The sequence below is a fragment of the Globicephala melas genome, chromosome 6 (genome assembly GCF_963455315.2).
Source record: "Globicephala melas chromosome 6, mGloMel1.2, whole genome shotgun sequence".
Classification (NCBI taxonomy): domain Eukaryota; kingdom Metazoa; phylum Chordata; class Mammalia; order Artiodactyla; family Delphinidae; genus Globicephala; species Globicephala melas.
Window position 1 is genome coordinate 17,978,714 of NC_083319.1, and position 14,134 is coordinate 17,992,847.

The window sequence follows — 14,134 nt, forward strand, 5'->3', positions numbered from 1 at the left end:
CATTACCCACTTCTCTTCCCAAATGTTCTCACACATGCTGCTTAAGTATGCAGTCATTGATTTGTAACGAGATGACCAGTTAATCTCCTCACTGTCAGGACACACCAGCATTACTTATTTTTTTCCCGACGAATGGGGGCTCCAGCCCCCTGGTCTCCAACTCCTGTAACTACCAGGGCAATGAGTGATTCGCATCTCCTATAGCCACTCTAGGGGGTGTGCTGATGACTGAATGGCAGGTGGCTCAGGTAGGTCCTATCCGAGAGGTCCAGGCCAGGTTGTAAACCACTATTTCTGCCTCTGCACAAGCACTGCTATGATGTCCTCGTCAACCCTTCTATATGTTCATCAATCCTAGTCCCTCCTGACCAATCAAATGTGGTCAGCGTGGGCTCAGGAATTAGTCTTCCTACAAAACTAGAATGTCACCCACTTCCCTTCCTCCCATCTCTCTCTAGGGACATAGGAGCATGTTATTTTAGACCCAAGTACTTCCTGGGCAAAGAACTATCAACCTACTCTCCTCCAAGCAGTAATCCCAAATGCCTCCAAAAGGGATTCTACGTCCATACACCACCCTGACCCCTTTTCAACGATATCAAGGAATTTAGTCTTTTTAAGGTGACCAATTGCACTTCTGTCATCTCTTTTGCTGGAAAAAAAAACCCCCAGCAAGTATGCAAGTTTATTCTTCGGCCAAGCATCCTATTACGTATATCTATGGAATTTAACACATATTTTGGGGACCCTACAATGTGTTCACTCTTTTGGTTGGAGCTGGGGAGAGAGAGAGACGAATCAAATATATTGCCTTGGCCTGGAGGAGTTCCCGGTCTGATAAGCAAGAAGTACACATAAACAAGCAAATTGCGTGGGACTGTGACGTGCAGAAATTGAACGAGACGAGAGAGACGGAATCTCTCAAGTGACAGGGTCCTGGTGGACAAAAAGTTTCCTGGATTTCAGCAAGGAAAAATAAGTGGGGAAAGGGCATTTTAGACAAAGGCACATGAGCAAAGGCTTGGTATGAAGCAGTGCGCTCCTATAAGATGGTATGTGCACAGAGTAGGAACAGTAAGGGGAAGATGGGAGAAAAGCCACAGGCTGAACAACAATGAGGACTTTGAAATCAGACTAAGAAGTAGAGGCTTCAATCAGAAGGTGGTGGAGTATTTGAAGGGGTGCAGGCAAGGGGGTGGAATAGGCAGTGATGTTTTAGAAAGCTGGGAGAGGATGTGCTGGAAAAGACTGGAGCTGGAAGGCCAGTCCAGGGGCTATGACAATTGCCTAGAGAAGAGGCATTACTAACCTGCACCCAGGAGACAGCCATGGGGCCGGGGGAGAGAAGCTGGTTTGAAACCTGTTATGAGGTAGAGGGGGGAGCCCAGGTAACCCTCAGTTTCTGTCTGGAGGCACCAAATTGATGGGAGTGCCCTTCACTGATGTGGGAGATACAAGTAATCTTGAGGACGGAGAGCATCACACACACACACACACACACACACACACACATTTTCCTGGCTTTATGATGTCATTTATAAACTTGGTTCATTTCATTCAGCATTCCATGTGAATTTTTAATTCAATTTAACAAATATTGGCTGACTTATGCTGTCTGCTAGATACTGTGTTAGGTACTAAAAGGAAGCCTGGTGGCAAAAAGGTAATCCGTTTCTTTCTCCAGAGGGCCTTTCATCTCCTCAATTGGTATGGGCTGAGCACCACCTGACCAAGCTTATTAGTACTGAAGATAACACATTCATGAAGCTTTGAGTGAGGACTTCAGGGCATCTTTTTGGTTATACAAAGCAGAACCAACTCCGTATCAAAAATAGCAGATTTGGTGTCAGCCCCTGAGTATAATTTTTCAGTGTAAAAAATAGTCATTGTAAGTATAGAGTATGGAATTTAATTCGTAGGCTTAGTGACATTCTGTATAGATGGCCCCAAGAATCTATCTTAATCAAATACGGAGTGTTAACTTGAAGTTTAAGATTCCCAAGACATTGTCAAAGTTTTTAGAGCTGGAAAGTCCTCTTCCTTTGTATTCCCATAACCTCCTGCATGTTACTTCACAGCATTTCAACCATATTAATTGTAGTTGTGTGCACCTTCATCACTAGACTGTGAGTCCTTTGAAGTTAGTGACTGGGTCTTGTCCATCATCTTTCTCAGCAACTAGATGGCATGCAGTATGGAGGAGGAAGTTCAGTTAATTAAACCCTCCAAAATAAAACTTCTGTGTCCTCATTTTACAGATGGACAAATTGAGGCTTAACTGGAGAAATAACTTATGCAAAGTTCAATTAGGGAAGTAACAGTGGAGTCAAGAATAAATCCTAGTTTATTTTGATTGCTTAACATTTTTGTGGCTGTTTTCGCATCCTGAGGGGCTTGGTTTGCTAGCTAATTAGCCAGAAGTTGGAAGCATTCACTAGTAGTGGAAATGCAAACTTTCATTGTCATGAAAACCAATGACCATGCAAATGTAGCCCTTAGCCCTGTATTAAGTACAGGATTTGTTTCTTAAGTGCCTTCACTTTTTCAAAAGCTAGGAGTCAACAATGCCTCTAGTGTAAGGTTTCATTTTCCTCTGAGAACACACACAGGCACACACACATGCACACAACAAACAACACATAAGCACGTGATACAAGCAGAACAGCTGAAAAGGATGTTTTGGATGAAATCTTGGCATTTATAGTTCCTGTGCGACCTGGGAAAGTCCAGGGTGCCAGAATTCAGACGAACTTCAGTTCAAATCCTACTCATCCATGTGTCTGTGAATGGGAATAGGACACCCATCTCAAAGGGTAATTTTGAGGATTAAATGGAGGAATAGAGTCATTTCACCACAAAGTTGCTCTATCACCTTGGGCCAGCCAACTAGCATTCTGGGCCACTGTATGTGCATCTGTAAAACAGATTCACTTAGATGATTTATGGAGTCCCTGGAAGCTGGAACATTCTATGCTGTTCCTCCCTTGGGATCTATTTGGATTCGGGATGGAGTGTTGCAAGGACTGGAGATGTAAGAAAAGAGTGAACCTGAGCTGATGCATGCTGGCTTCTGCTGCCTTGCAAGGGCTCCCTGTTTGATGTAGGCCTTTTATCAGGGTGTGTTTGAGCTCTATCCACGGTTTGCCTGGCTACTGCTGCAGTCCCCGTTCTGTTCCTCAGGGTTTGGGAAAGAGCCAGTGGATGTGGAGACTCACAGGCAATGTTTCTTCCCAAGAGCTGCTTGGATGGTGAAACTCACAAAGTCCAGAGAGATTTCCTGTTTTGTTTTTCACAAGCTCCAGTGACTATTGATTACAAAAACCACACACACACACACGCACACACGCACACACGCAAAAACAAAAACACGTACACAAAACAGGATGTTCTCTCTCCTCCCCTTGCTGGAGTCCAAGGCAGTCTCTTACCATCTGTGTCACTTTCATCCATGGCCCTGGATCTCACCATTATGATAATTAAGCCCTTAGCTCTAGCTGGAGATGTTATAGAATCTTAAACCACGAGCAGTTGTACATGTTAATTTAAATCAGAGGGAGCCGGCAAATGGAGGGAGAAGAAAGTCTGTCAGTCAGCATGGCCCATCCCATCTGGTTTCTGCCCTCATGAGAGTGCCCCCTCTGGTGGCAGTAGGAGAACCTATGTTGTTCCTAACCTAGGTTCTAACTTGTAGTAAGAACAGTGCTATTATTGTGTGCCAGACTCTGGCCCACATAATTTATATGCAAACACTGAATGGGATATATTTATACTAAAAAAAGTTGTTTATTTGGAATGTGAGTTTAACTGGGCATCCTGTATTTTTATTTACTGAATCTGGCAATCCTACCTGGAGTCAACCCCACTGTCCTGAGTGGTTAAATAGAAGAGACCTATGCTTGGGAGTCACAGAGATCTGGGTTGGGATTCTGCTTCCATCATTTGCTTGCTATGTGATCTTGGGAATATTTCTTCACTGTTCTGGTTTCTAGTTCTCACCTGTAAATGAAGATCACAGTATCTGTGTCTCAGGACTATTGTGAGAATGACACTTTAATGCCCTTAAAGTACCTTCCACTGCATAACTAGGTGCTTCATGGACATTAGCTCTTATAATTCTTTTTATTTCTTTGGGTCACTATTCTTAATTCAGGAGAAATTGGATCATTTGTTCACCCCTTGGAGAGGATATGAGTAAGGACATATGGCAGGAATAACTGGAGCCTTCTCATCAGAGGCACTGAGGGGAATGTGTTGGAGGCTTACACAGTAGTGTCCTTGATACACACGTTCTCCTTCTAGATCTGTGTTCTGAGTAGTTAAGGAGGCAGACCCCAGACCCACTTTACACAAACATGCTGTACTTGAGTCTTTTCAACAATGCAAGATGGAGGGCTTCCCTGGTGGCGCAGTGGTTAAGAATCCACCTGCCAATGCAGGGGGCATAGGTTCGAGCCCTGGTCTGGGAAGATCCCACATACTATAGAGCAGCTAAGCCTGTGCACCACAGCTACTGAGCCTGTGCTCTAGAGCCTGCGAGTCACAACTACTGAACCTGTGTGCTACAACTACTGAAGCCTACGTGCCTAGAGCTCGTACTCCACAACAAGAGAAGCCACCACACTGAGAAGCCTGTGCACCGCAACGAAGAGTAGCCCCTGCTCATCACAACTAGAGAAAGCCCACATGCAGCAATAAAGACCCAGTGCAGCCAAAAAATAAATAAATAAAGAAAGAACAACCAAAAAAATGCAAGATGGAAAAAGTGTCACCTGCGTAATCAAGTGTCCTTGGTAGTAGGTTTTGTGAAGCTTTAGTTGGAAAAGTACACAGAAGGTAAAAAAAAAAAAAAAAATTAAAAGAAAAAAGAAAGCAAGCAGGTAGTCTGTTACCTGGCAAAGGAATAAGAGATCAACATTCTCTGGAATCCCCAAGTTTGAAAAAGAGCTGTCAAGCATTTTGAATCCCCAGTGCCTTGAAATGTCAGTGTAAATGGAGTGACGAAAGCATAAAGCACATCTGAACCTCAGCCTCATGATCAGTTTTTCAGTGTCTGTTCATTTATTCAGTAAATATTGACTGAATAAGTGTTCTCAGTCCCATGGGAACACTCATGTGAACAAGGCATGGCCTGTGCCCTTTGTGGAATCAAAGTCTGTTGGGTGAGATAGGCAAGGGAATGTGATGATTAGGTGTGGTCTAGTGTGTTGTGGTGTCCAGAAGAGGAGCCTGATTACAGGCTTAAGAAAGTCAAGGTAGGGTTCCCATAGAAAAGAAGGTTTCATCTGAGACCAAAAGAGTGAATTGGATTCCAAGGTGGGGGTGGGGTTGAGTATTCCAGTAGAGAGGACAGGATGTATTTAAAAAAAAAAGAGAGAGAGAGAGAAAGAGAGAAACAATGAAGCACATTGCAATTAAATAGAACATCAGGGGACTTCCCTGGTGGCACAGTGGTTAAGAATCCACCTGCCAATGCAGGGGACACGGGTTCGATCCCTGGTCCGGGAAGATCCCATTTGCTGTGGAGCAACTAACCCCATGCACCACAACTACTGAGCCTGAGCTATAGAGTCCGCGCACCACAACTACTGAGCCCACGCTCTGCAACTTCTGAAGCCCACGTGCCTAGAGCCCGTGCTCCGCAACAAGAGAAGCCACCGCAATGAGAAAACCATACACCACAACGAAGAGTAGCCCCCACTCGCTACAGCTAGAGAAAGGCCGTGCAGCAGCAACGAAGACCCAACACAGCCAAAATAATAATAATCAATCAATAAATCATCATTTAGAGCAAGGGTCAGCAAACAATGTACCTCAGAACAAGTCTAGCCTGTCGGCTGTCTTAGCAAATAAAGTTTTATTGGAACACAAACATGCCCATTTATTTATAATTTGTGTCGCTTTCATGCTACAAAGGCAGAGTTGAGTTATTGTGGCAGAGACTGCCTGGCCATAAAGTCAGAAATATTTACTGTCTGGTCCTTTTCAGAAACACTTTGCTGTCTCCTGATTTAGAGCACACTTTTCATAAGCAGGAATTCACTGTTGGTGGAAATGTTAATGGTTGCATGAGGGTGGATGGTAGCATGCAAAGGAAAATCAAAGGAGTGGTGAGAGATGAGACTAAGAAGGTGGTCAGGAGCTAGAGCATGGAGTTTAGACTTTATCCTGAGGGCTATGGGGAGCCTCTGAAGGTTTCAAAGCAGGGTGGTGAGGTGGTCAGATTTCTACAAGAAGCAGTGTGGCAAGGTGTTAAGGAGGGCAGGGTCTGGAGCCAGACTGTCTTGGATCAGATCTCAGTTCCATCACTTAGTAGCTATGAACCTCAGACAAATTACTTACCTTCTGTGTGCCCCAGTTTTCCAGTTTGTAGAATGGGAAATAATGATAATTTTTATTACAGCTATCGTGTAAGGTACTGAAGATGAAATAAGTTAATATACTTAGAGTAGAGTGTCAGGCCCAGGGGAGGTTTTCAGTGGATGCTGTTACTATCCTGTCTCAGTGATCCTTCTGGCTGTTGGGTGGAGAATGGCTCAAAATAGAAGAACCTGGTGGTAGAATGCTGGGGCTTTATGCAAGAGATGGTGTCCTGTGCCCAGAAGAGCTCCTCTGAAGCTTGGGTCAGTGACTATCATGGCCACTGGGACCTTCACTCTCCATCTCTCCACCATTGTCATAATCATCTCTTTTGTCCTCCTTTATTCCAGGCCTTCAAGAGTGCACTGATGAGCTCCTACTGGTGCTCAGGGAAAGGGGACGTGATCGATGACTGGTGCAGGTGTGACCTCAGCGCCTTTGATGCCAGTGGGCTCCCCAACTGCAGCCCTCTCCCGCAGCCGGTGTACGTATGTATGGCCCCTCTTCCTCTGGCCACCCCTTTCCATGGACTCATACTCTTGTCCTCCCAGTGCAGGCCATGGCTTGCTTCTGTTCCTAAGGTGCTTCACCAGATGCCTGAAGTCTCTGGGGGCCTACCTCCTTCTTTGAGAAAGCAAGGAGCTTTAGCAGAATGGAATCGTGGCTCGGGGGTAGACACTTACACTGCAGTGTGTGCTATTTTAATAGCACCGAGCCAGCCATCATTACTTTTCTTCACTCATCCATTCGGCAAAGGTTTACTGAGCACTAACTACTGCTTTGCCAGTTCTGTGTTGACCACTGGGACTACTGAGATAAAGAAAGTGTAGGACCTTTTCTAAGAAACTTTATATTATTCATTCATTCAACAAAGAAGTTTTGAACACCTGCTGTGTGTCAGACATTGGGGAATTCATAAATGAGCAAGACAGGCACAGCCTGTGCACTTAGGGAACTGACCGTTTAGTGAGGGGGACAGATGTCAAAGCAAAAACAGGAAAGCATGATACCGTTTAAACATTTAAATAATAAAAATATGAAAGAAAAACAAAGATGTGCTAATGGACAGAACAAAGAGGGGATGCTTTAGTTGGAGGAGAGGGAGATAGTCTGGGAAGCCTCTCTGAGAAGACCTGAATTAGAGTCAGAGTTTGCCAGGCAGCAAATGGCAACAGACGTGTTTCAGGAAAAAGACAGAGCCCATGGGAAAGCCCTGACTCAGGAAACTCACCCTTTGAGGAAGTAAAGGAAGATCTTCTTGATTGGGGCAGTGTGATTAAGAGGGAGAGTGGTGTGATGAGTGGAGGAGGTCTGGGCAGGAGCCAATACTGAGGGTCCATTGTAAGACAGTCCTTGCAGAGTTAGTGGATATAGTGGAAAGAGAGAAGGAATCTGGGCTGGGGACAAGCAAAGTCACCATCATGGTTCTGTCCCCAGTTTGCTGTGTGACTTTGTGCAGATCATCCCCTTTTCTGGGCTTTGCTTTCACCTTCCATGAAATGGGGGGATTGCCCTTCCCTCTCTCAGAGGACCCCCTCCCCAGTTCTCACCTTCAAACATTCTGTTATTTCTTGCTTTGTAAAAGGATTCCCCAGGATCCCTGCCCGCTGTGAGGGAGTATTGATATTAAAGCATTGACTGATATACTGGGGGATTGAAGAGAATGGCAGAGAGGTTGGCAGATGACTGTGTTTGAAAGCACTGCCAATTTAATTGACAGTGAAGCATCATTGAGAATATAGTTTAAACAAATGGAAAGCTAATCAACTTGCTGTGAGCACACACTATGTACTTGGATTAATTTACTGGATTCCACATTGATCCAAAAGGTGGCTCTTTCTTGTCCCCATTATGAACAGGGAAACGGAGGCTGAAAGAGGTATAATTAATTGCCTGAGTCTACACAAGGGGTATGGTGGTGGGTTGAAGCCAGACTGAACGCTGTGCTTTTAATCTTGACCTGTGCAAACTCTTGGGGCCCAGACAGTACTGGCTGGCAAACAAACAACCTTCCCTGTCACCCCCCTAGGCTGCGGCTCTCCCCAGCAGTAGAGCCCTCCAGCACCGTGGTCTCCTTGGAGTGGGTAGATGTCCAGCCAGCTATTGGGACCAAGGTCTCTGATTACATTCTGCAGCACAAGAAAGTGGATGAATACACAGATACGGACCTCTACACAGGTAAGTAGAAAGTTCAAGACTTCCTCTTTCGTTGAGATGGTGTGACAGAGGAGGGAAACTGGGATTTTCTAAATACTTTTGGAGACTTGGTGTCCTCTGAACTGGGAAGGCACTGGGAAGTTTCACTGTTTGGTGTTTGTTTCCTAGTTCCCACACCTGTGTGCTTTTTGGTATGATTTTCTACAGGGGGAGGTAGCAAATTGTACTTGTAGAGAATTTCTGATTCTCTAAATTGGATCCACAAGGTCATATACTGAAGTGTTAGTTAATTCAAAAAAGGATTTGTCCGTTTCTACTTGGGAAGGCCTACAGGTTACATTTTTGAAGACCTTGATCTGTAAATATATTATCTCTGGGACTGAGATAAAGAAGTTCAAGGAATTGTCTTTTCTAGTGAGATGTACTGAGATAGTTGTCTTTCATGCTAAGGAAGAGGATTTGGAAATTATTCAGACATGCAGGAGAAGATGCAGAAAGTGGATCTTAAGGAGTGCTTTAAGTTTACTTAAAGAGTATACAGGAGGCTGTGACATCCTGGAGGTGGGTCTGCAGGGTTGGTCTGGCTTATGGCAGGCGGGGAGCCTGGGTCTGAGGGAGCTGGCCTTGAGGCTGGGCCATGAGGGCAGGCCTGGAGTGCTGGAGTGTCAGGAGCCTGGGAGCCAGCCTGGTTCCAGGGTAGGTCAAAAGCCTGAGCTGGTGGTAGTTGGCCTAGTGCTGGGCCCAGCCGGAAACCCGGGTTCAAGTGTAGATCACCTGGGGGCCTTCGGAGCTGGCAGGTGTCAGGGTGACTTGGAGACCTGGGTTCGTGGGAGCCCACTGGGAGCCTGGTGCCATGGAAGCTGCTGGAGCCCCTGGAGACAGCAGTTGCTGGGATGAGCCAGAGTCCTGGATGCACACAGAAGTCTTCTGGGAGCCACCTACAGCCATGGGAGCTGGCTCTGGAGTGCAAAGTGAAGTTGGTCTCACTTTTCTCTTTCCTTCCACAGGGACGGTTTCTCTCTCTGCACTGGGCTGCTCAGGCTTGGGGAGAGAGGTTATAAGAGTAATGTGAATCTATCTTTCCTACTCTCCTCAAAGCATCTTTTCTTAGTTTTGTGCTTCAACCAGGTGCAATGATCCCTCACCTAGAAACCTTAGTTCTTGTGAAGTATTTCTGTGCACGGACAGCTGTTCAAATTGATTTTTCGGTTCAAATTGTCCCCACAATGCCATTACTCGGATTGGTTCAAATTGATTTTTTGATGGAGGTTGTTAGAGGGGTGATGGGGGGGGTTGGGGGGTGGGGGTGAAAATTCTTATGCCGCCATGTTGCTAACATTAGTCTCTGAATGATTACCAGGCGCATTTTTATAGATCAAGTAGTGCATCCCAGAGAGGTCTGTGACCTTCCCAAAGTTCCACAGCCAGTCTGTCCTACTCCCAGCACAGTGCTTGAATCTTTATTTGTTATGAATGTTGAATTCTCTGTGTCCATTGAAATGATCATAGTTTATGTTTCTTAGTTTGTTAATACGGTAGATTATATTGATGCATTTTCAAAGGATTAAAAAAAAAACCCTTGTATTCCTGGAATAAATTAATCCCACATGGTCATGATGCACTATCTTTTTGTGTATATTGTTGGATTTATTGTGTTAAAATTTTGTTTAGATTTTTGCATCCTTATTTGTCAGGTATTTTGATCAGTAGTTTTCTGGTAATGCTTGTGTCTGTTTTGCTGTCAGAATAATTCTGGCCTCTCAAAATAAATTGCAGAATATTTTATCCTTTTTAGTTTTCTGAAAGAGTTTGGGTAGAATTAGTAATGTATTAAAAAAGAATTGTTTGGTAAAATTCACAAGTGAAATAATCGGGGCTTGGAGCTTTTCTTGTAAGAAGGTTTTAATTGCTAATTTAATTCTCTGATAGATATAGGGCTATTCAGGTTATGAATTTCTTCTTAAGTGATTTTGATACCTTGTGTATTTCAAAGAATTTATCCATTTTGTGTAAGTTATAAAATTTACTGGCAAAAAATTGTGATATTCTGTTATTTTTTTTTAATATTTATGGAATTTATAGTGATATCATTCTCATTCTCGATATCGGTAATTTCTGTCATCTCTCTTTTTTTTTCTGATCAATCTGGAAAGAAGGTTGTGTAATTTATTTATCTTCTCAAAGAATCAGCTTTGATTTCACCTACCTTTGCTATTGTTTTCCATTTCATTGATTTCTACTCTGACCTTTGTTATTTCTTTTCTTTGGCTTATTTTAGATTTAGTTTGTTCCTCTTTTTTCTAGATTTTTAAGGTGGTAGCTGAAGTTGTTGATTTGAGATTTTTCTTGTAAGACAAGTAATTTTCCCTAATTACTGCTTTAGTGGCTTACCACAGATTTTTGATAAATTGTGTTTTCATTTTCATTCAGTTCAAAATATCTTTTAATTTCCCTTTTGTTTTCTTCTTTGACCCATGGATTCTTTAGATGCATGTTACTTAATTTCCAAATATTTGGGGATTTTTCAGATAACTTTCTGTCATTGAATTTTAATTTGATTCCACTATATCAGAGTATACACTTTTTATGACTTTAATCATATTATTTTTTTTAATTTTTGTATTATATTGGAGTATAGTTGATTAACAAAGTTGTGTTAGTTTCAGGTGTACAGCAAAGTGATTCAGTTATACGTATTTTCAAGTTCTTTTTCCATTTAGGTTGTTATAGAATATTGAGCAGGGTTCCCTGTGCTGTACAATAGGGCCTTGTTGGTTATCTATTTTAAATATAGCAGTGTGTATATGTCAATTCCAAACTCCTAATCTATCCCTCCCCGTGACCCTTCCCCCATAACCATAAGTTTGTTCTCTAACTCTGTGAATCTGTTTCTGTTTTGTAAATAAGTTCATTTGTATAATTTTTTTTTACATTCCACATATTAGTAATATCATATGATATTTGTCTTTGTCTGTCTGACTTACTTCACTTAGTATGATAATCTCCAGGTCCATTCATGTTGCTGCAAATGCATTATTTCATTCTTTTTAATGGCTGAGTAATATTCCATTGTATATATGTACCACATCTTCTTTATCCATTCCTCAGTTGATGGACATTTAGGTTGCTTCCCTGTCTTGGCTATTGTAAACAGTGCTGCAATGAACATTGAGGTGCATGTATCTTCTTGAATTATGATTTTCTCTGGATATATGCCCAGGAGTGGTGTTGCTGGATCATTTTAAATTTATTAAGACTAGTTTTATGGCACAGGATATGGTCTATCATTGTTTTCAGTGACCAGTTTAAAATCATGTATTTTCTTCTATTTATGGATGAGTTTTTCTATGAGGGCTAGTTAGATCAAATTGGTTGATTGTGTTGTTCAAGTGTTCTAAATCCTTTCTGATTTTCTGTCTTCTTGTTGTATCAATACTTAAAGAATGGTACTGAAACCTCTGATGATGATTGTGGATATATCTGTTTCTCCTTATAGTTCTATCAGTTTTTACTTTATGTTTTGAAGCTCTGTTATTAAGTGAATAAACATTTATAATTTTTATATTCTCTTGATGAATCAATCCCTTTATCATTGTGAAATGGTTGTCTGTATCCATGTTACATTTTTTGCTCCAAAATCTTTTTTCTGGTATTAATATAACTTTCTCAGCTTTCTTCTGATTAATGTTAGAATGATTTACCATTTTTTATTTTTTTACTCTTATATTACTTGTGCCGTTATATTTAAAATGGGTTTCTTGTAGACAGCATGTATTTAGGTCTTTATTCTTTTCTTTTTCTGTTTTTATTTTCCTAATCCAATCTGGCATTGTTATCTTTACATTGGGGTGTTTAGACCATTTATGTTTAATATGATATTGTTGTGGTTAGGTTTAAGTTTATCATTGTGCTATTTGTTTTCTATTGTTTCAGTTTTCTTTGTTTCCTTTCTTCTCTTTTTCTATCTTCTTTTAGATTGAGTGTATTTATCATTCCATTTTATTTCTTTTGTTGATTTATTATAACTCTTTTGTTAGTTTAGTGATTACTTTAGGGTTTATATATTTATATTTAACATATCACAGTGTGCCCTCAAGTGCTATTCTAACACTTCATATACAGTAAAAGAACCTTATATAGTATACTTTTATTTCTCTCCTCCAAGTCTTTATGCTATATTGTCATACATTTTACTCATATACATAAGTTTCATAATTCATTGTTATTTTCCTAAAAGAGTAATTATCCTTTAAGTATATTTAATTAATAGTTTTATTGTTTACTCATGTACTTACATTTTTGGTGTTCTTCATTCTTTTGCATACATCCATATTTTCATCTGATTTCATTATCTTTCTGCCTGAAGGATATATTTTATTATTTCTTATATTTCAGGTTTGTTAATGACGAATTCTTTCTGCTTTTGCTTTTGTAAGCTATTATGGCTGGGTACAGTATTCTAGATTGGCGTATTTTTCTTTTAGTAATTTAAAGATGTTGCTCCTGTGTCTTGCTTACATTAGCAATTTATTGTGTTTGAGGTTTATTAACCTTCTTGGATCTATGAGTTTACTGTTTTAGCCCATCTGGAAAATTTGGGGCCATTATTTTTCTCTCTCTCCATCTTGTTTCTCCTTCAGTGACTCTAAAAATATATGTATTCAGCCACTTGAAATTGTTCTTTATCTCACTGATGCTCTTTTCATTTTTAAAAATTATTTCTTTTTGTTTGTTTCCTTTTGGATAGTTTCTAGTGCTATGTCTTCATTGCCTTCTGCAGTATCTAATTTACTGTTAATCTATGCAGTGATTTTTTTTTTTTTAACTCAGACATTGTAATTTTCTATTTATTTAGTTTTGGTTGCTTTGGGTCTTTATTGATGTGTGTGGGCTTTTTCTAGTTGTGTCGAGTGGGGGCTACTCTTTGCTGTGGTGCGCCGGCTTCTCATTGCGGTGGCTTCTCTTGTTGTGGAGCACGGGGTCTAGGAGCGCAGGCTTCAGTAGTTGTGGCACGCAGGCTCAGTAGTTGTGGCTCATGGGCTCTAGAGCACAGGCTCAGTAGTTGTGGCACATGGGCTTAGTTGCTCTGGGGCATGTGGGATCTTGCTGGACCAGGGATCGAAACTGTGTCCCCTGCATTGGCACATTGGCAGGAGGATCCTTAACCACTGTGCCACCAGGGAAGTCTCAGACATTGTAATTTTCATCTTAGGAAGTTCAATTTGTTTTTTTGTTTTTTTAAACATTTATTTTAAATTAATTAATTAATTTATTTTTGGCTGCATTGGGTCTTCATTGCTGCACGTGGGCTTTCTCTAGTTTCATTGAGCGGGGGCTACTCTTCATCATGGTGAGCGGGCTTCTCATTGCAGTGGCTTCTCTTGTTGCGGAGCTCTAAGCTCACGGGCTTCAGTAGTTGTGGCACATGGGCTAAAGTACTTGTGACTCATGGGCTCTAGAGCACGGGCTCAGTAGTTGTGGTGCACGGGCTTTGTTACTCTGCACAGCATGTGGGATCCTCCCGGACCAGAGCTCAAACCCGTGTCCCCTGCATTCGCAGGTGGATTCTTAACCAGTGTGCCACCAGGGAAGTCCCGGGAAGTTCAATTTGGATCTGGCT

General features: G+C 41.8%; 1 protein-coding gene across 5 annotated transcripts in view; it reads left to right on the forward strand.

The window, feature by feature from the left end:
- Nucleotides 1–14,134, forward strand: part of ASTN2 (astrotactin 2) — a 907,765-nt gene that overhangs the window by 746,595 nt on the left and 147,036 nt on the right. For all 5 annotated transcript variants that reach the window (XM_060300567.1, XM_060300563.1, XM_060300564.1 and 2 more), the window contains 2 exons: nucleotides 6,708–6,841; nucleotides 8,387–8,535. In XM_060300567.1, the coding sequence (XP_060156550.1) occupies nucleotides 6,708–6,841; nucleotides 8,387–8,535 (283 nt within the window). The remainder of the gene's footprint in view (nucleotides 1–6,707; nucleotides 6,842–8,386; nucleotides 8,536–14,134) is intronic.